Below are 19,867 nucleotides of genomic sequence, written 5' to 3'. Positions count from 1 at the left end.
GTTCTTTCTCAAGATTGTTTTGGCTATTCAGAGTCTTTTGTGGGTCCATATGAATTTTAGGATTGTTTTTTCTATTTCTGTGGAAAATATCGTTGAAATTTTGATAGGGATTGTATTGAGTCTCTAAATCACTTTGGGTAGTTTAGACATTTAACAGTATCAATTCTTCAATTCCATGACACAGGATTTTTCATTTATTTTGTCTTCCGTGTTTTTTTTTTTTTTTTTTAAATCAGTGTTTTATACTTTTTAGTGTATAGACGTTTTTCCACCTTGGTTATATATTCCTAAGTATTTTATTCTTTTTGGTGTTATTGTAAATGGGATCATTCTCTTGGTTTCCTTTTGGGATATCTATTGTTGGTGTAAAGAAATGCTCCTGATTTTTGTATGTTGATTTCGTATCCTGAAACTTTACTGAATTCATTTTTTAGTTCTAACAGTTTTTTAATGGAGTTTTTAGGGTTTTCTACATACAGGATCGTGTCATCTGCAAACAGAGACATTTACTTCATCCTTTCCAATTTGCACTCCTTTTATTTCCTTTTCTTGGCTAATTGATTGGCTAGGACTTCCAAGACTAGTTGAGTATTCCTTATCTGAAATATTTGGGATCAGAAATGTTTCAGATATTTTTGGGGTTTGGAATATTTGCAGAATACCTACCAGTTGAGTATCCTAAATCTGAAAATTGAAACTCTGAAATGCTTTAATGATCATTTCCATTGAGCATCTTGTTGTTGCTTAAAAAGTTTCAAATTTTGGAGCATTTCGAGTTTTGGATTTTCAGATTTAGAATGCCCAGCCTGTAACTATGTTTGAATAGAAGTGGTAAGAGTGGGCATCCTGGCCTTGTACTGGATCTTTAAAAAAACTTTTCAGTTTCCCCCATTATGATGTTAGCTGTGGGAATTTTGCAGATGACCTTTATTGTGTTGGAGTATGTTCCTTCTATACCTATTTTTTTTAGAGTAAACTGAATGGATGTTGAGCTTTGTCAGATGCTTTTTCTGCATCTATTTTTATCTTTAATTCTGCTACTGTGGTATATAACATTGATTGATTTGCGTATGTTAAAGCAACCTTGCATCCCAAAAATAAATCCCAGTTGGTCATGGTGTATAATTTTTTAAAAAAAGATTTCAACTTTCACTTTAAATATAAGGGGTACATAGGATTTGTTACATGGGAATATTGTGTGATGCTAAGGTTTGAAGTATGGATCCTATCACCTCACCCATGTAGTGAGCAGAGTACTTGATAGGTGATTTTTTGATGTGCTGTTGAATTTGCCTTGCTAGCATTTTATTGAGGATTTTTGCATCTATGTTCTTAGTGATACTGGCCTGCAGTTTTCTAGCAGTGTCTTTGTTTGATTTTGATATGAGCGATGCTAGTCTCATAAAATGAATTTGGAAGTATTCTCTCTTGTTTTATGGAAGAATTTAAGAAGATTGGTATTAATTTCTCTTTGAATGTTTAATAGAATTCACTGTGAAGTCATCTGGTCCTGGGTTTTTCTTTGTTGAGAGGTTTTTGATTACTTCTTTAATCTCCTTATTATTGGTCTGTTTAGGCTTTCTCCCTCTTCTTGATTCAATCTTGGCAAGTTGCTTATTTCTAGGTATTGATCCATTTCTTCTGTGTTACCCAATTTATTGTCATATAATGTTCATAATAGTCCCTTATTATCTTTTTTATTTCTGAGAAATCCATTTTGTGTCTCCTCTTTCATTTATTTAAATCTTTTCTTTTTTTAGTCTATGTAAGGGGCGGTCGACTTTATCTGTTCAAAAAAATAAGCTCTTAGTTTTTCTTTTTCTTTCTTTCTTTTTTTCTTTTTGAGATGGAGTCTCATTCTGTTGCCAGGCTGGAGTGCAGTGGCACGATCTCGGCTCACTGCAACCTCCGCCTCCCGGGTTCAGGCCATTCTCCTGTCTCAGCCTCCTGAGTAGCTGGGACTACAGGCCTGCGCCACCATGCCCAGCTAATTTTTATATTTTTAGTAGAGATGGGGTTTCACCATGTTGGCCAGGATGGTCTCGATCTCTTGGCCTTGTGATCCGCCTGCCTCAGCCTCCCAAAGTGCTGGGATTACAGGTGTGAGCCACCTCGCCCGGTCCCAGTTTTGCTTTTTTTTTTTTATTCTCTATTTTATTTATTTCTACTCTAGTCTTATTGTTTCCTTTATATGCTTATTTTGGGCTTAGTTTGTTATTCTTTTTCCAAGTCCTTTAAGTGTGAAGTTAGGATGCTTATTTGAGATCTTTTTATTTCCACTTACACATTTGTTGCTATAAACTGCCCTTAGTACTGCTTTTGCTTTCCCATAAGTTTTGGTATGTCATGCTTTGTTTCTGTCTCAAGATAATTTTTAAATTTCCTTTTTAAATTCCCTCTTTGATCAATGGTTGTTCAAGAGTGTGTTGTTGTACTTGTGAATTTTTCCATTTTCTTTTCTTTTTAAATTGAGATGGAGTCTTGCTCTGTCGCCCAGGCTGGAGTTCAGTGGCGTGATCTCGGCTCACTGCAATCTCCGCCTCCTGGGTTCAAGTGATTCTCCTGCCTCAGCCTCCCAAGTAGCTGGGACTACAGGTGCGTGCCTCCACACCCAGCTAATTTTTGTATTTTTTAGTAGAGACGGGATTTCACTGTGTTAGCCAGGACGGTCTCGATCTCTTGGCCTTGTGATCTGTCTGCCTTGGCCTCCCAAAGTGCTGGGATTACAGGCGTAATCCACCAAGCCCGGCTAGTTTTTCCATTTTCTAGCAGTTATTGATTTCTAGTTTTATACCATTATGGTCAGAAAAGATACTCGGTATGATTTTGATCTTCTTAAATGTGTTAAGTCTGATTTTGTGAGCTAACATGTGAGTTATCCTTGAGAAAGTTCCATCTGTGCTTGAGAAGAATGTGTAGTCTTCTGCTGTTGGTTGGCAAATTCTATATATGTCTTTTGGGTCCATTTGATCCATAGTGTTGTTCAAGTTCACTGTTTATTGATTTTTCTGTCTGGATGATTTATCTATTATTAAAAGTGGAGTATTGAGCTTTCTTTTTATTATGTTGCTGTCAATTTTTCCTTTTAGATTTGTCAATATTTGCTTTATATATTTAGGTGCTCTGATATTGGATGTATTTATATTCACAATTTTTATATCTTGCTATTGAATTTACTCATTTATCATTATATAATGACCTTCTTTGTTTTTAGAGACAACTTTTAACTTGAAGTGTATTTTGTCTGACATAAACTTAGCCAGCCCTGTTTTCTTTTCGTTGCCATTTGCATGGAATATCTTTTTCCATCCCTTTATTCTCAGCTTTTATGTGTCTTTGAATCTAAACTGAGTTCATTGTAGACAGCATATAGTTGGATCTTTAATCCACTCGGCCACTCTTCATATAGGTACATCTCATATATTGCACTTTGCTTTATTGCACGTCACACAGACTGCATTCTTTACAAGCAGAAGGTCTGTGGTGACCCTGCACTGAGCAAGTCTGTTGGTGCCATTTTTCCAACAGCATGTGCTCACCTCATGTTTCTATGTCACATTTTGGTATTTCCTGCAATATTTCAAACTTTTTCATTATTATTATATCTGTTATGATGATCTGTGATCAGTGATCTTTGGCATTACTACAAATGTGCTGTTAGCAATAGACAGTTGTAAAGCTGAAATAAATTTTTCTAGACTATGAATAATAAAAGTAATTTCTATAACCATGGGAGAGAGCGAAGACAAAATTGTGTTTCTGTTCTCTTTATTGAAAATAAAATTACAAAATTGTTGCGTGTGATGGTACCTGTAGTGCCAACTACTCTGGAGGTTGAGGCAGGAGAGTCACTTGTGCCCATGGGTTTGAGACTGGCCTGAGTCCAAAAAAATTACAAAATTATTGTCGTATGAAGAAGTGTTCAGTGTAGGAAAAAATTTCTATAAAGGAGTATCAGGCAGTTAATAATTCTAATATTTTTTTTCTGGGTATCGTGATGTTTGTGGGGTTTATAATTTAAGTTGTAATTGTGCTTGCTTTTCTCATTATTTTATACTAACTTTGTACCCGATTAATAGTGTTTCCCAAATTATACAAACTTCAGGCCTCATAAAACTTGGATTTGTTCCTGGTCAGTAGTGCACCTAAACCTCTTTTTGGATTATTTACCTAAGAAAGGGATGGGTTGTATTGGTTGCCCTCTTGTGATACTTGTGGTATTTCCAGGAAAATTCCTGAGAATTAAGAATTTGTGGGCTGGGAATGGTGGCTTACGCCTCTAGTCCCAGCACTTTGGGAGGCCAAGGAGGTGGATCACTTGAGCCCACGAGTTTGTGGCCAGCTTGGGCAACATGGTGAAACCCTGTCTCTACAAAAAATAACAAAAATTAGCTGGGCATAGTGGCACTCACCTGTAGTTCCAGCTACTCAGGAGGCTGAGGTGGGAGGATCGCTTGAGCTTGGGAGATTGATGCTAGAGTGAGCTGTGTTCTCGCCATTACACTCCAGCCTGGGTGACAGAGCGAGACCCTGTTTCCGAGAAAAAAGAAAAATAAATAAAGAATTTGTGATTTGTGACTTGGGCTAGTTCGTTTCCTGTGGAACTTCTAACTAGGCTGCTCAGAAGTTATGCTTTTGATTTTGGCCTCATTAGCATCTAGCATAATGTTCTGGTCAACTGATATAACACACTTAATGTTGCTGGCAAATGCTGTACCAGATTCATTATAGGGCTTTTAAGGTACGCATTAAAACCACAAAATTTCGAATCAAATATTAATAGCTATCTATTCCTGCTTATATGTATTCTCCTTGTGATTTAAAATCATTGCTAAGCCACAGTTTAACTTCTTAAAATTTTACTTTGTAGAAAATTTTAAAATTGAATATATAAAGAAGCATACAAATGCCTTCAAAATCTTGCCACTTGGATACAACTACTATCATATGAAGGATGCTATCATTTAAAAATATACTTTGTAGTACTAGACTCCGAGCTGGGAGATCTTGTATTTCCTCGGTTCTAGACTTGTGAGTAATTTCCTGTATGACTTTGGACAAGTTAATTCCTCATTAAGGATCAGTCTTCTCATCTGGAAAGAGGGTAATAATACGTTGTAGGGTTGTTGTGATGTATTTGGAATTTCTAAGTAGTTAGTAATAAAGTGCTTTCTAAATCATAAATTGCCATATAAATGAATTTTTCATTAATTTTTTTTGTAATTAAGAAACCATATAGAAACAAATGCTTTTTTTTCTTTTTTTTTTTCTTTTTTTGCACTATTACAGCTACAGAGATAACAACAAAAATACCAGCTTGAAAACTTGGAATAAAAATGATTTTAAGCCTCAATGTAAACGAACAAACTTAGTGGCAAATGATGGAAAGAATTCTTGTCCAGTGAGTTCGGGAGCTCAACAACAAAAACAATTCGGAATACCCGAACCGCCTAACTTACCTCACAACAAAGAAACCGAGCTACTCAGACAAACACATTCATCAAAAATATCTGGCTCCACAATGAGAGGGCTAGACAAAAACAGTGCATTACAGACATTTAAGCCCAATTTTCAACAAAATCAATATAAGAAACAAATGTTGGATGATATTCCAGAAGACAACACTCTGAAGGTAAATGTTTAAATATCAATTAATGACTTATTTACGTTTTAAAAAATAGGAGGTAAATATTTAGAAAACTACAGAGATAAGAGCACCTGAAATAAATTCCATGACATACATTACTTGATTGGCATAAATATTAAGTTCCATTGAAGTGGATGAATGTTGGTTTCCGAAATATTTTCTTAGGGGTGTGAATGGCTGCTCCTTTTCCTTTAAAACTTTAGAGTTTTCTACTCAATTCTGACTTTCACTTTACACTCATTTTAAGGATAATGACAGTTTATCCATTGTTTGTGAAGTTACCTAGGCTCTTCATATGTCATTCTAAGTACTTTTCAACAGAGGTCAGCAAACATTTTCTATAAAGGGCCAGGTATTATTTTTGGCTTTATGGGTCATACTGTTTCTGTTACAGCTACTCAACAGTACTACTCAGCTCTGCCACTGTAACTTGGAAGCAGCCATAAACAATACATAAATGAATGGGCACGGCTGTCCTCCAACAAACGTTTACACAAACAGATGGCAGGTTAGATTTGCACTGCAGGCCATAGTTTTCTTTGTGATCAACTTATTATGACCTTTGCTTTATGATCTTACCCTATTTTACCTTTGTAGCCTCATATTTCATAGTCTACTAATTGTCCAATGCTTTAGCCACTTCAGACTCGTCACAGTTCTCTAAACATAGCATACACTCTGTGCTTTGGTTTATATTCTTCCCTATACCTGTGTCTCAACTGTACTTCCTCTCTACGCTCAGTGCTCTAATTGTTCTTTGTAAATATTATTTATATATTATGTGTGCTGGTTATTCCTCATCTCTGCTCCCTGGCCGCTTGGCCCACTTGATTCTTCACCTGCCCTTCTTTGTGTTTTGGAAGGCTGAATTGTCCTACGTAGTGCATCATCCTGAGATTGTTTACTTCCTGTCTTTTGCTAGAGGTCAGCCAGCAGGAGTCACTGGTACTACCAATCACAGGGTGGGAGGAAAAGTTGGGTTTTCTCACTTTCTCCTGTCTTAAATGTTACATCACCAGCAGTGGCTGTGTCACTGCATGATGTAGCCCCTTCATGAGTATAGCTTTCCTGGGCTTGATACTTTTATTTTCTCCTCTTGTCCTTTCAACCTAGGAATGGTAACAACTTCTTACAGTCGTTAGTTTTTGTTCTGCCCATATGTCTGAAAAAGCAATCTTTTCAGTAAGCCATCGGGGTAAAATTTGTTTTTGCATGTTTTATTTTTTGTTGGAAATAAGATTAATAAAGCATGTTTCACAGTGGTCCTCAATCTTATGTTTCCTTGTACTCAAAATTATACGACATAATCACCTTAGTAACAGTGGTTTACTGTGGCCATAATCATCAACAGGAGGCATGTTAGAATCTTGGTTAGGAGGGGAAGAGGGAAGAAGCTACTTGTGTTTTGAAAAAAAATCCCATCATATGCTCTTCACAACCCTCACCCTCACAAAGGAAAGTGTCCCCCTGCCTTTGAAAATTAGTATTTTGACACACTGTATTCTTAGTTGATCTTCAAAAATGCTAAGAACATTTCCATCTCGGGGCTTTTATACTGGCTGTTCCCACTGTCCTCATTTAACAACTCACTTAAAATAATAACCCCCATCTCTCTCTCTTTCTGTTTACCTTGTGTGTTTTTTCCTTAAAAAAAGTACATTTCCTGACATTCTGTTATATGTTTATTTATTTTATAAATCCTCCACTAGACTATAAAATCTTCAAGAGCAGATATCTTGACTGTTTTGTCCATGAATGTTTCCTTAATAGCTATGTTTGGCATGTAGTAGGTGTCCAGTAAATACTTTTGAAACAAATGAATGAATGAATATGTCTGGCTCCTTCCCTAGAGGCCCCTAGAGTGTGAATGCATTAGGGAAAGGAATGGCCTTACCTATATTTGTCACAGGATCTGGCATATGATGCTTTAAAATATTCAATGAATGAATGAGTGAATGAATACCTATATAAATAATTCTTCTCTTGATTAATTGTCTCTAAGTGCACCCTGGTTTCTCTCCATTGGTAATATAGTAATGATGGCCTTATTTAAGGGAAGTAACTATACTAAAATTTTCAGTAGTTCTTTTTACACACTTGTCCATTGTAAGGACTTAGAATTTTTACACAGAAGGTAAATGAGTATGATGAAAAAAAATATTTTTCTAATGCTATGTATCTTATTTTTCCAAAAGGAAACCTCATTGTTTCAGTTACAGTTTAAGGAAAAAGCTAATTCTTTAAGAATTATTTCTGCAGTTATTGAAAGCATGAAGTATTGGCGTGAACATGCACAGAAAACTGTACTTCTTTTTGAAGTATTAGGTAGGTAAAATGCTTCAGAAATACTTGAGTAATACTCTTTGGACAACAGGTTTCAATGTCTGATGAGTCCTTTTTCTTCCAAATAAAAGTCTGATTTTTACTACTCCCTAAAGTGTATTCAAAGAACTGAAGTTCTAATAATAGTCCCAGTGGTAGATGGAATAATGCTCCCTAAAAATGTCTACATTCTAATTACCAAAACCTGTGAATGCTACCTTATATGGCAAAAGAGACTTTGCAGATGTAATTAAGTTAGTGATCTTGAAATGGGAGGATTATCTTGTATTATTTGGGTGGGTTCAGTGTAATCATAAGGGTCCCTTATACAAGGAAAGCATTGAAAGATGCTACCTTGCTGACTTTGAAGATGGAGGGAGGGGCCATGACGCCAAGAATGCAGGCGTCTTCGAGAAGCTGGAAAAGTTAAGGAAGTAGATTCTACTCTAGAGCCTCCAAGAGGAACACAGCTTTGATGACTCATTATAGACTTCTAACCTCCATATATTAAGATAATGCTTTTGTGTTGTTTTAAGCTGACCACTAAATTTGTAGTAATTTGTAAGCAGCAATAGGAAACTGATACAGCCTCCTCCTTTTCCTTTTGTCCTGTTACATATATATACACACACACATATATATAGAAATAAATGTAAATATAAATGTGTGTATATATAGATGTAGATTTCCATCAGTGCACTCATTTCACATGTTTAACTTTCACCTAAAAATGATTCCAGTTTCTCTCTTGTTACCATTAAGGAAGAAGCTTTATTATATAAAGTGACATTGGATTCAGTAGAGACTCAGACTTTTTGAGTAAAGCACACTGTATTCATTTTCAATTGCTGTGTAACAAAGTAATGGAAACTTAGCAGCTAAAAACCACACCCACTTCTTAACTCCAGTTTTGTAGATCAGAAGTCCACGTGGCCTTGACTGCGTTCTATACTTGGTATCACAGTGCTAAAATCAAGGTGTTGGCTGGGCTGGTTTTGTTCAGTTTTCATTTTTGGCTTTTTGGAGGTTTCCATGCCTATGGCCTCTGGAACTGCCATGTACTTCAGGGATTCTTCATGAAGTCCTACTCATGTTGCTTGAAGCATATCTCTTAGCTGGTTATCATGGCTGTTACTACTCTATGTTGAAGCTTGACTTAGCTCTTATTTTGTTCAGATCTTACCAGTAGCCATGTAACTGCAATAGCAGATGGTATTCTATTTCATGTCAGTTTTCTGTCAGAGCTAGAATACTGTCAGAGGTAGAACATCTTATTTCAAAGATCTTAAACCCTGTCGAACTTCCCACTAAATTGCTTTTTCCTGTGTGAAGGATGCTTTTGGCTCTCACCTCGTTTACAGAATGTAAATATTAAAAATAACCTGTGCCTATTAAAAGGACGTGCTGATTCCATTCATTTCCCCAGGTTCTCTTTGGTGAATTGTTCAGGTTCACTCCAGAATATCCTTTTAAGAATATCTCAATACTCGGTATAAACACCAATAGACATTCTTGTCAAGAAATGAAGGGGATCCATGCTTTTATATGTGATGGTGAGCTTTCATAGTGCTATAATAATCCTGAGCTCCTAGGCTAGACTCTAAACTTGTGAAAGGTAGATGCTTCATTTTACTGCACTTTAGTGTCTAGCACACTGCACAGTATATAGGAAGTCCCTTTCAGTTGCAACCACCCCCATGCAAAAAAAAAGAGACAACTTTAGTGGATTTTTAAATACGAATAGAGAATTATTCACACAACTGAAAAGTGGCTGGGTTTCTGACTTTAGGCAAAGCTTGATCTAGCTGCTCGAGATGACACAGTGATTTCTCTGCATCCTTCTGGCCTGTCATAGTGTTGGCTTCATCTTAAGGCTCCACACTGTAGTCTCTCTAGAAGCTTCTGACTCTCCCCTTATGGTAGCAAGTTGTTTATTAAATTTCTGTAGACTCTACATTCTTATACCACACTGCCATATTCTTAGATTTTTCTTCTCATTGCTCTTTCCTAAAAACTAACAAATGAGTCTTTGCATATAACCATTGCTGACTGGGTGACATGCCCATCGCAGAAATCCTGAACTACATAGTTGAGCAATAAAATATGCTGATTGGATTAAGTCAGTCACAGTTCACTCCTGGATCTGGGGATGGGACAAATCCTATCCAAATAATATGGCTAAAAATGGAATTTTCCTAAAGGATAATCTGGGTCTTTTTAGCAGAAATGGAGGCCAGCCTCAAAATAACAAATGCCCACTACCAGTACTCAGTAGATGGTTATTAAATAAATGAATAATGCTGTCACTTGATAATAATTTCTTGAGATAAACATGAATTACAATTTGCATTTTATAGAGGAAGAAACAGATTTGAAAGTGGTTAAACAATTTATTCAAGGAGGGAATAGGGAGATGTAGGTCGTAGGGTACAAACTTGCAATTATGGAGGACGAATAAGTCTAGAGGCTTAATGCATAGAGGAGGTCTGTGGTTAATATTATTGTATTGTATATTAAAAGTTTGCTAAGAGTAGATTGTAGGTGCTTTATCACACACAAAAGGGATAACTGTGGAAGGTGATGGACACGTTAACTTGCTCGCTGTAGAAATGATTTCACTCTATGTTTATAAAAGTATGTTGTATGTATATGAAAATATGCTGTATACCTTAAACGTATATAATAAAAATAAAAACCCGGTTTGCTCAAAGTCACAAAATATTAGTAAGTTGAGGTACCTGGGACTTGAATGCATGACTCCTGATTCTAATTCAATGTTTCTTTTTTCTTTAAATTATGATGCTTATTTGTGACACATGTGCAGTTTATTATTATAATGTTGTAGACTGTTCTGGGGATTTAACCACTCTATACTATACATTCTAAGGAAAAAGTTTCAGATGGTCATTTATTATCAATTGTATGAGCTTGGCATATAATCTGTTCCTAAGTTGGAGAGAGTCAGAAGTTTTGTTTTCCTACCTGTGAAACTGCTTGAGAAATATCTTCTCTTCTTAAAATGTCTTCTTTATTACTGTATAAATAGAACTATGAGAGGTTGATATGGATAGTTATTTAAACATCAGCTTCCCTTTGTTAAATTTTATTTGCAGTTTACCAACATTTATTTTTTCTCCCATTTCAATATTGCTTAGCTGTTCTTGATTCAGCTGTTACACCTGGCCCGTATTATTCGAAGACTTTTCTTATGAGGGATGGGAAAAATACTCTGCCTTGTGTCTTTTATGAAATCGTGAGTATTTTTAAAGTATTCTTCACAAAGCTATGTCAACAGAATATAAACATGCAGGCTATAATTCAGTTGAACTAGGAATTCTGTTAACAGTTTAGTACTTTTAACACTTCGTTTGGTTTTAGTTCTGATATGAAAGTTGTTTATTTGTATAATATGAAGAGCCTACTATGTGCCAGGTACTGTGCTGGGTGTGAGGGATATAAAGTGGAATATAAATGGTAAATGGCTCTTTCTCTCAAAGAGTTTGTAATCCCAAGTAGAATGGTACAGCAATGTTACACTGTGGTATGGTGAATGGCATGGTGGAGCTGGGTATGTGCAGGGTGCTAGAGAAGTGGGTAAGAAGGAAGGGGCAGATCAGGGAAAGATTTTTAAAGAAGGTGGTAACTTACCCTAGATCTTTAAGGACTAATAAGAATCAACTAAGCCAAAATGTGTTGGCAACGGAAAGAAGGATATAGTCTAAGGTGAGGGAGCAGCATATGCATAGACTTGAAGCTAAGAGAGAGCTTCACTTGTTCAGGGAACTGAAAGTAGTTATAATTACCAACGTGAAGAGTTAGGAACTGATGGGGTAAGGGTAGTGGTTGTGAAATTGGGGGAAAGCATAGTGAGCTGGGATATAAGGAAGAGGCTTCGTGACAAAGAAGTCTGGAGATTGCAAAGGAGGCTATAGACCTACACACACTGAGGCTGTAGAAGAGCTACATAAACTTTGTAAAGTTTGACCTTAATTCTGACACTGTCCTCAATTCTGAAATCAGACTTGGATTCCAGCATTTACTCCAACATTTTCTAGTTTTATGACTTAAGTAAGCTGCTTAAATTACTTGAACTTCAGATTTTTAAAAAAAATCTATAAAATGGGGAGACAAATTCCTACTTCGAAAGGTTGTTAAGGAGATTAAATGATGAAACATGAATATACAGTGCATGACACATAGTAGGTGATCAAGAAAATTGTCAATTCCTATAATATCTTGAATGTGTATTATTTTTATCTAGTCTGATGTTTTTTTAAAAAAAACTTTGTTATTGTCATGTACAGAAAAGTGTAAAATCATAACCATACAGTTTGATGAAGTATCACAAAGTGAATGCCACCCAGGTTAAGAAATAGAACATTGCCATCACCCCCCAAATACCTTTGTGCTTCTTCCCATTCACTGCCTTTTGTCTTCTACTTGCAAGTAACCACTAACCTGACTTTTAATGTCATCAATTAATTCTGCCTGTTTTTGAACTTTATAAAAACAGTATCACACAGTATGTCTTTTTAAATATGTGATTTCCTTTATTTGGCAAAATGTTTGTAAGATTCATCTATATTGTTGTGTGTAGCTGTAGCTCACTCATTTACATTGCTTTGTATAACATTGTGTTGCATGAATATACCACAGTTTTCTATTTCACTGTTGGTGGGCATTTGGGTTTCTGGATTTTTGGCTGTTATGCATAATGTTCTATGAACATTCTTATCTATGTCTCTTATGCATTTGCATGTATTTCTGTTTGATGTATACCCAGAAGTAAAATTTCTGGGTCATAGAGCATGTGTATATTCAAATACATTAGTTATTGCCAAAGCATTTTTCAAAGGATTATGTCAATTTAAGTACTCACAGGCAGTGTGGGAGAGTTGTGGTTGCTCTGCATTCTTACCAACACTTAGTATTGTCCATCTTTTTTATTATAACCATTCTGGTGAGTCAATTTAGTGTTATGTCATTTCTTTACAATTCCCTGGTGAGTAATGAGGTTGAATACCTTTTCATATGCTATTTAGATATCTTTTTTTGTAAAGTCTGTTCAGGCATCTTGCTGTTTTCTTCTCGAGTTATTTGTCTTTTTCTTACTGATTCTAGGAATTAAAAAAAACTATGCTGGGAGTCAGTTTTCTGTCCATTATGTGCATTGCAAATATTTTCTCATATCCATGATTTGCTTTTTCCCACTTAATGATGGCTTTTGATAAACAGAAGTTTTTCATTTTCGTATAATCCTTTTATCAGTCATTAGTCTTTCCCCTTGTAATTAGTGCTTTTTGTGACTATTTAGTGAAAGCAATTTCAGAATGCTTTAATTTTATTCATAATTGAGAGGATTTGGAGATTGCTGATCTTTTTCTGATTTACTTGTCTCTAAAGGCATCGAACTTTTGGGTCCCAACTTAAGCTTCAGGTCGGAGTGGGAGTGGTTACTAGAATCTCTTTTCCTTGGGGGCCTAAGATTCCATTTGTTTCCCAACGATACAAGTCTGTGAAAGCTCTGCTCAGTTTCTTAGACTCTGAACTGCCTTTCTGTAATTTGCAGACATCTCAGGGAGAAAGTACCCCCTAAATCAGGTTTCATCTGAGACTCCCACACTATCCTAGATGAGGGCTGGGGATTCTCTGTAATTCCTCACTGTCTTGATATCTCTCTGATGCTTACAAGGAGAGTTTTAACAAAACATTTCATCCAGCTATCCTAATTGTCATCTGATGAGCTGTTCTGAATCACCCAGTCTGCTGCCTACTGAAAGTAGAACCCTGGGAATCTGATAAAAGAGTGAGTAATTTCATGTGTCATTCAGTCTTTGAATGAGCAACAACTTGCTAGCTTGTAAAAGCCCTACCAATTGAGGGTCTTTCATCTGTTACAGGGCACCATGTGAGTAACTATCATTGTGTTGTTAGCAGTGGGGCCCTGACTCACGTGAAGGAATTTTTACAGCATTTTGAGATGACACATGTTTAGTTGATAATATAGATACTAAAAAAATTGAAATTCGGATGAAGTAATAACTAATTTTTTGATATTCCTTTTTTAAAAAACAGGATCGTGAACTTCCAAGACTGATTAGAGGCCGAGTTCATAGATGTGTTGGCAACTATGACCAGAAAAAGAACATTTTCAAATGTGTTTCTGTCAGACCGGCATCTGTTTCTGAACAAAAATCATTCCAGGCATTTGTCAAAATTGCAGATGTTGAGATGCGGTATTATATTAACGTGATGAATGAAACTTAAGTAGTGATAAAAGGAAGTTTAAATAGCATAAATTATAGCGGTTTTCTGTTATTACTTAATTTACCATCTCCATAGTTTTATAGGTACTGTTTTCTTGTATTTCACTTGTTGAATTAAAGTATTTGAATTCTTTTAAACGTGGAGTTTTTGCAGTGTAATTTTAATGTTTTTATTAAAATGATATATTTGCTAAAATCCACAACCATCCTAGATAAAAATGCTCACTATAACAGGAATAGATGATGCTTATTTAATATGGGATAATAATACATCTGAGTTAGCTCAAAAACCAGCATTGGGCTTAAGGGGGAAATATTAGAGGTATTTTAGAAGTATTTGCATTATCAGGAAAAAGACAAGTGTGCCCACTGTCAGTACTATTATTAAGCATTGTTCTGGAACTGCTAGTCTGTGCGATTCATTTAATTACTTCAAATATTTAATGAAAATCTGCTTTGTGCCAGGCATTGTTGCAAATGCTAGAGACAAAGTAGCTCACAAAGTAACAAAAATTAGGGGTACCAGAAATGTTGGTGTGCTTTGAACCAGGAGCCCATATATCATCATGTTTCTCCCATAACCATGATTCACAAGTCTGGAAATCAAGGAGTGGTAGCAGGGCTGACTTCCTCATTATTAGAGCAACTAATGTACCCATGGAAGTTTTGCTCCCTACCTCCACAGTTTTGGGCTCTGTTGATTAACAGACCTTACTTTAGAAAAAGTCTTATTTGTAAGTAGTTTATTTGAGAATTTCACCTCATGCGAAGAAGTAAGGAATAGAGGGGGTGTTAAATAGGGAAGAAGGGAGACCAGTTACTAGGATGGCTTATTGAGTTGGCAACCACTAGGAGGGACTAAGGCATATATGCGTAAGCTCCCAGCACCGGTATTTAAGGGTTGACCAACACGGCAACAATGCCCTTGTACTTTCTGGTTGTGTATGTGTAAGCATTGGGCTGTTTTTCCATGATTTTCCACTCCATGGAATCAGAGAAACCTTATGGCAGGGCACAAGAAGCAGATGGAATAGGCTTGAGGTAATACTGTCAGACCGAATCTATGTGAAGCTGGTCAGAGTCTGCGCAGAATTGGTTATTGCCACTGTGGCTGGAATACGAGAAGATGGCTGAGAGGATTTGAAGTGGTGGACAAGAAGTATCTGATACAATTCTTAAGGAATAAATGTTTTACTTGAAGTGCTTCCATGGTTCCATTCTACTGAAAGTTGAGACTGCCATTTGGCAATTTTGGTTCTTTATGTTTCTGAATCAGTAGGCAAAAAAGGAGTTTACTGTACTGCCTGTGGTACTTCAATCCCAGTTAACAATGGAAAATTGTGTTTCTCTGCATAATGAGGAAAGGGAAGACCATATCTGATATGCAGGGGATTCTTTTAGCTGTCACTTAGTAAAAGTTAATGGAACACTATTATAGCAACCCGAAGAAAAACAATAACACTGAGGATTCAGACTCACAAGGAATGTGGGTTGAATCTAGCTGAAGTTATGTAAAAGGGTACATGGAATAGTTGTGGAAGAAGGAGTTGTAAATGTCAGTTGTGGTCTTGTGATCAGTTGTAGGGTAAGGAAAAGCTAGTATGAGGAGGTAATATGACACATGAAGAGTGGTTGAGATAATGATGGTGTCCGGTTATTAAGGTCTTCCTAGAGAGGTAAGGAGCTAGAAGTAGCTCAAAGGGCTGCAAATGTGAATTTACTTTTCCATATTTGCCTGAGGAAGAATTGAATGTGATCCAGAAGAGTTATCTTTTCTCTTACTCCTGTCCTTTCGCTCTATCTGTATATGGTTGGGTCATGGAAGTCTGATCCCTGTTGGTTACCATTTTTCTCTTTCCTAGGGCCTATTTACAGGGAGTTGGGTTATAGTGAGAGATTCTGCCACCTGGAAATATTTCCAAATCATATGTCTTTCCATAGCGGTCCTCTATTCAAAGACCACTGATGGCTTGTTGTTGTCTACAGGATAAAACCTAAACTCTTACACCCTTAAGATATTTTAGGACATTTACGGCCTGGTCCCTGCTTGCTTCTGTGACTTCTCCAGCCATTTTTTCTTGACTTCTCAAGATGTAGGCCCAAACCTCACAGGCATGCTCTCCATTCCCTAAGCAGGCAGTGATTAAGCACCCATCCCTGAGCTTCTTTCCTTTCTCGTGATTTCCCAAAGGGATCAGCAGCTGTAATCAGTCACTGTAAGGTGTAAGGTATGATCGGCAGCTGTAATCAGTCACTGTTGCAGGACTCTACACTGATTTGTTCTAGAGCGGTCCTGTGTAATTGCTTTGTTTTTAATGAGGTCCTCCAGGATCTAGGCTCCTCCGGGATGCACAGTCCCCTAGGGCCAGGGGTAGGTAGAAAAGGAGATGTCAGAAGGGTGGGTACAGACATAGGTGACGACTACAAAGGCTGTTGCAACCAATAAAGGGGAGGAGGATTTTGGATCAGGGCCCTGGAGTTAACCTCAGACACAGAGTAAGTTGGGCAGGAGGGTGAATAAGCTGGTACCTTAGTATCCCTACAGCCTGAGGGTCTTGATTTCCCCAGTTGTGTGATGTTCTATAGGATAGTTTTTCAGCCATAACTTTCCTTTTCTCCACCTCTCTGCCTTTCAAGAGTTTTCTACATTCCAGAAATATTTTGATTTAATGTTCACAACTTAGTATCTTTTTATTAATGACAGTGTCCATTAATACTATGCAATGTCCTCTCTCATGATTGTAGATTTCAGCATAATGACATCTCTATGAGATAGGCATTTAATACAGAGATTTCAAGCCCTCGGCCATATATTTGAATTACTTAAGGAGCTTACTTAAGGCCCCTTCCAGAGATTCTAATTACATTTATTGGGGGATGATGCCATAATCTCTACTTTAAAAATGTATTATATGTCCTTACTACTCAGTGTGGTCCACAGAATAGCAGAATTGGCATCACCAAATGTAAAATTTTAACTTTCGAAATGTAGAGTATTAGGCCCTACACCAGACCTATTGAATCAAAATCAGCATTTAGCAGGACCACCAGGTGGTTTGTATGTCAGTTAAAGTTTTAGAAGCAGTGACCTTCGTGATTCTTATTTTCAGTCCAGACTGAGAAGTGTAGATTTACCAGGTGAAGAAGATGAGAGGCATTATTGAGGGAGCAGTTGAAATGCATATTCCCAATCAGTGGCAGCATTCACAAGTGATGTCTCTCTGGTTTGGAATTTCTAATAAGACCCTTGACACCAGAGATTGGTCCCACTCATTTCCCAAGGAGGCAGCCTTCTGAGGAAACAGGCTTGTGAAACTTCGCTTGATGCCATTTCCCTGCAGTACTAGCACAGTATGTCCAAATGTGAAAACCTGTTAATGTGGCTAGATTAAACAGCAGCAGGGTGAAAATCCCAGCAGTTAGATTCAGCTACATCCCTCTAGGAAAGGAGCTTCTCATATACCCTAATACCCTTCAGCTTTCTTAGCTCAGAGGCTTTTTGAGGTATGGATATCTGGAGAGGAAGTACAGCGGGGTCTCAAGGGTGGATATCCTCGTTCCTTTCTCCCCAAACTATACAAACTTTCAGATACATTTCTTCATGTCAGTGTAACTGAACCGTGTAGACATCAACACCAAAACCAAAATGACAGTGTCAACATGCATAATGGGCTGTCTTTTTAAAATAAAGAATAGGGTGGTTGGTTTGTCTAACATTTTCCATAGGTCTGAAGTTTATCTCAGAATTTTGTAATAAAGTGTCAAAACTAGCACTAAATGGTTAAGGCTAGTGAATTCTTAATTCTGGGAGTATTTAATAGGAGTAGTTATTCTAACTACAATGGGATTTGACTGCTTTAAAGTTGGAGGGGCCAGGTGCGGTGGCTCACGCCTGTAATCCCAGCACTTTGGGAGGCCGAGGTGAGTGGATCAACTGAGGTCGTGAGTCCGAGACCAGCCTGACCAACATAGAGAAACCCCGGCTCTACTAAAACTACAAAAATTAGCTGGGCATGGTGGCGCATGCCTGTGATCCCAGCTACTTAGGAGGCTGAGGCAGGAGAATTGCTTGAACCTGGGAGGCGGAGGTTGCGGTGAGCCGAGATCGTGCCATTGCACTCCAGCCTGGGCAGCAAGAGCAAAACTCTGTCTCAAATAAAATAAAAAATAAAGTTGGAGGAATGTATATCTCAGCTTGAAGGACAGCTAACAAAGACTAATGAAACTTTGGCCATATCCAGTCACCATCCCAGGTGCTGGCCTTGCTGCAGTCACGAAGGCAGTTATGGCCTTACCTGTATGGAGTTTACAATTTGGTAGGAAACTCAGCTATAAACAAGCAATCAAGGTCATTGAATGCTGCTGGATGAGTACAGGATGCTGTGGAAACATAGAAGCAGGTCTTACCTGGTCTGGGCAGACAAGGAAGATTGAACTGAGCCAGTGACATGTAATAAACCTGAAGGAGAAGCAGGGGTATGCCAAGTAAAAGGCAGAGAGAAGATGATGTTACACAGAAGGAACAGCAAGTGTGAACGTCTGGAGGCAAGAAATTATGACTTCTAAGTCCAGAATTGCTGGAGAATGCTGATGCAAGAGTCACTGTGGGACCAGATGAGGCTGTGGAGGTAGGCATGGGTCAGATAATGAAATATCATTTGCGTCCTTGAAAGGAATTTTGCTTGTATCTTAAGAATGATGAGAATCCATAAGGACTCTGAGCAGGAGAATGATGATCAGATTTTTATCTTAGAATGCCACAGTGTGAATGGATTGAAGGCTAGTGAGCATAGCAGCAGGGAGATGAAGTAAGAGACTATTCCAATAGTCCAGACAAGAAAAGACATCAGCCTATTGCAGATTGTGGCAATTGGGATAAGCAGTGGTTGAATTAGAAATAGAATGAAGTACAGAGTCTATATGACTTGCTAGGATTAGATGTTGATCTTGAGAGAAATAAATGAATGAAAGAAAACTCCCAGATTTCTGACTTGAGCGTGGATTCCTTTTACTGTGATATGAGCGACTGGAGGAGTGGATTGGGAGAGTGGCAGGGTGAGATGAGTTTCATCTGGGATCTGTTAAGCTGCGTATGGTCACAATCCATGGGGAGATAATCAGGAAGCAACTGGTAATACAGTACTAATGATGAAAGGTTTACCCATGAAGTTTAGACGGTAATCAGTGTCACAGGGACAGGTGAACTCTTTCAGGGCTTGATCTGTAGAATTAGAACAGAATTTAGGAAAAATTCCCAGAAAACACCAATATATAAGATACTGTTAGAGAAGAAACCATTAACAGTTGTTAAGGAATGGCCAGTATGTGTCAGGAAACCAGTGTGATTGCACAGAAGCTAATAGATAAGAGTGTTTTAGAAAGAAAGCAGGAGTCAGTCTTGTTACATGTTATCAAAAGTGAGATCAGTGTGTAAAGTAATGTGGATTTTGTGATGTGGCACATTTCTGATTATAGAGATAATTATAGAAATCTCTGAATATACAGATTGTTGTTAGGGAAAATGATGGTGAAATCAATGACTGAAGAACACCTGTTGACAATGTATCATAGGAATATATTTATTTTTATTGGCGGTTTTAAGGGATCCTATTATATTCTCTTAAAGATACTG

The 19,867-nt window shown here is 37.3% G+C and overlaps 1 protein-coding gene across 2 annotated transcripts in view; it reads left to right on the top strand.

The window, feature by feature from the left end:
- SPATA22 (spermatogenesis associated 22) overlaps nucleotides 1-14,379 on the top strand; it is an 80,218-nt gene extending 65,839 nt beyond the window's left edge. The window contains exons 6-9 of one of the 2 annotated variants that reach the window (XM_011980402.1): nucleotides 5,290-5,632; nucleotides 7,843-7,972; nucleotides 11,125-11,222; nucleotides 14,045-14,379. In XM_011980402.1, the coding sequence (XP_011835792.1) occupies nucleotides 5,290-5,632; nucleotides 7,843-7,972; nucleotides 11,125-11,222; nucleotides 14,045-14,236 (763 nt within the window). In that variant the 3' untranslated portion in view covers nucleotides 14,237-14,379. The remainder of the gene's footprint in view (nucleotides 1-5,289; nucleotides 5,633-7,842; nucleotides 7,973-11,124; nucleotides 11,223-14,044) is intronic. The other variant, XM_011980403.1, reaches the window with a different exon arrangement.
- Nucleotides 14,380-19,867: the final 5,488 nt, after the last annotated feature.

This window comes from Mandrillus leucophaeus, unplaced genomic scaffold, assembly GCF_000951045.1.
Source record: "Mandrillus leucophaeus isolate KB7577 unplaced genomic scaffold, Mleu.le_1.0 Scaffold212, whole genome shotgun sequence".
NCBI lineage: Eukaryota > Metazoa > Chordata > Mammalia > Primates > Cercopithecidae > Mandrillus > Mandrillus leucophaeus.
Note: the sequence above shows the minus strand (reverse complement) of the source record. Positions and strands in the feature narration are given on the sequence as shown.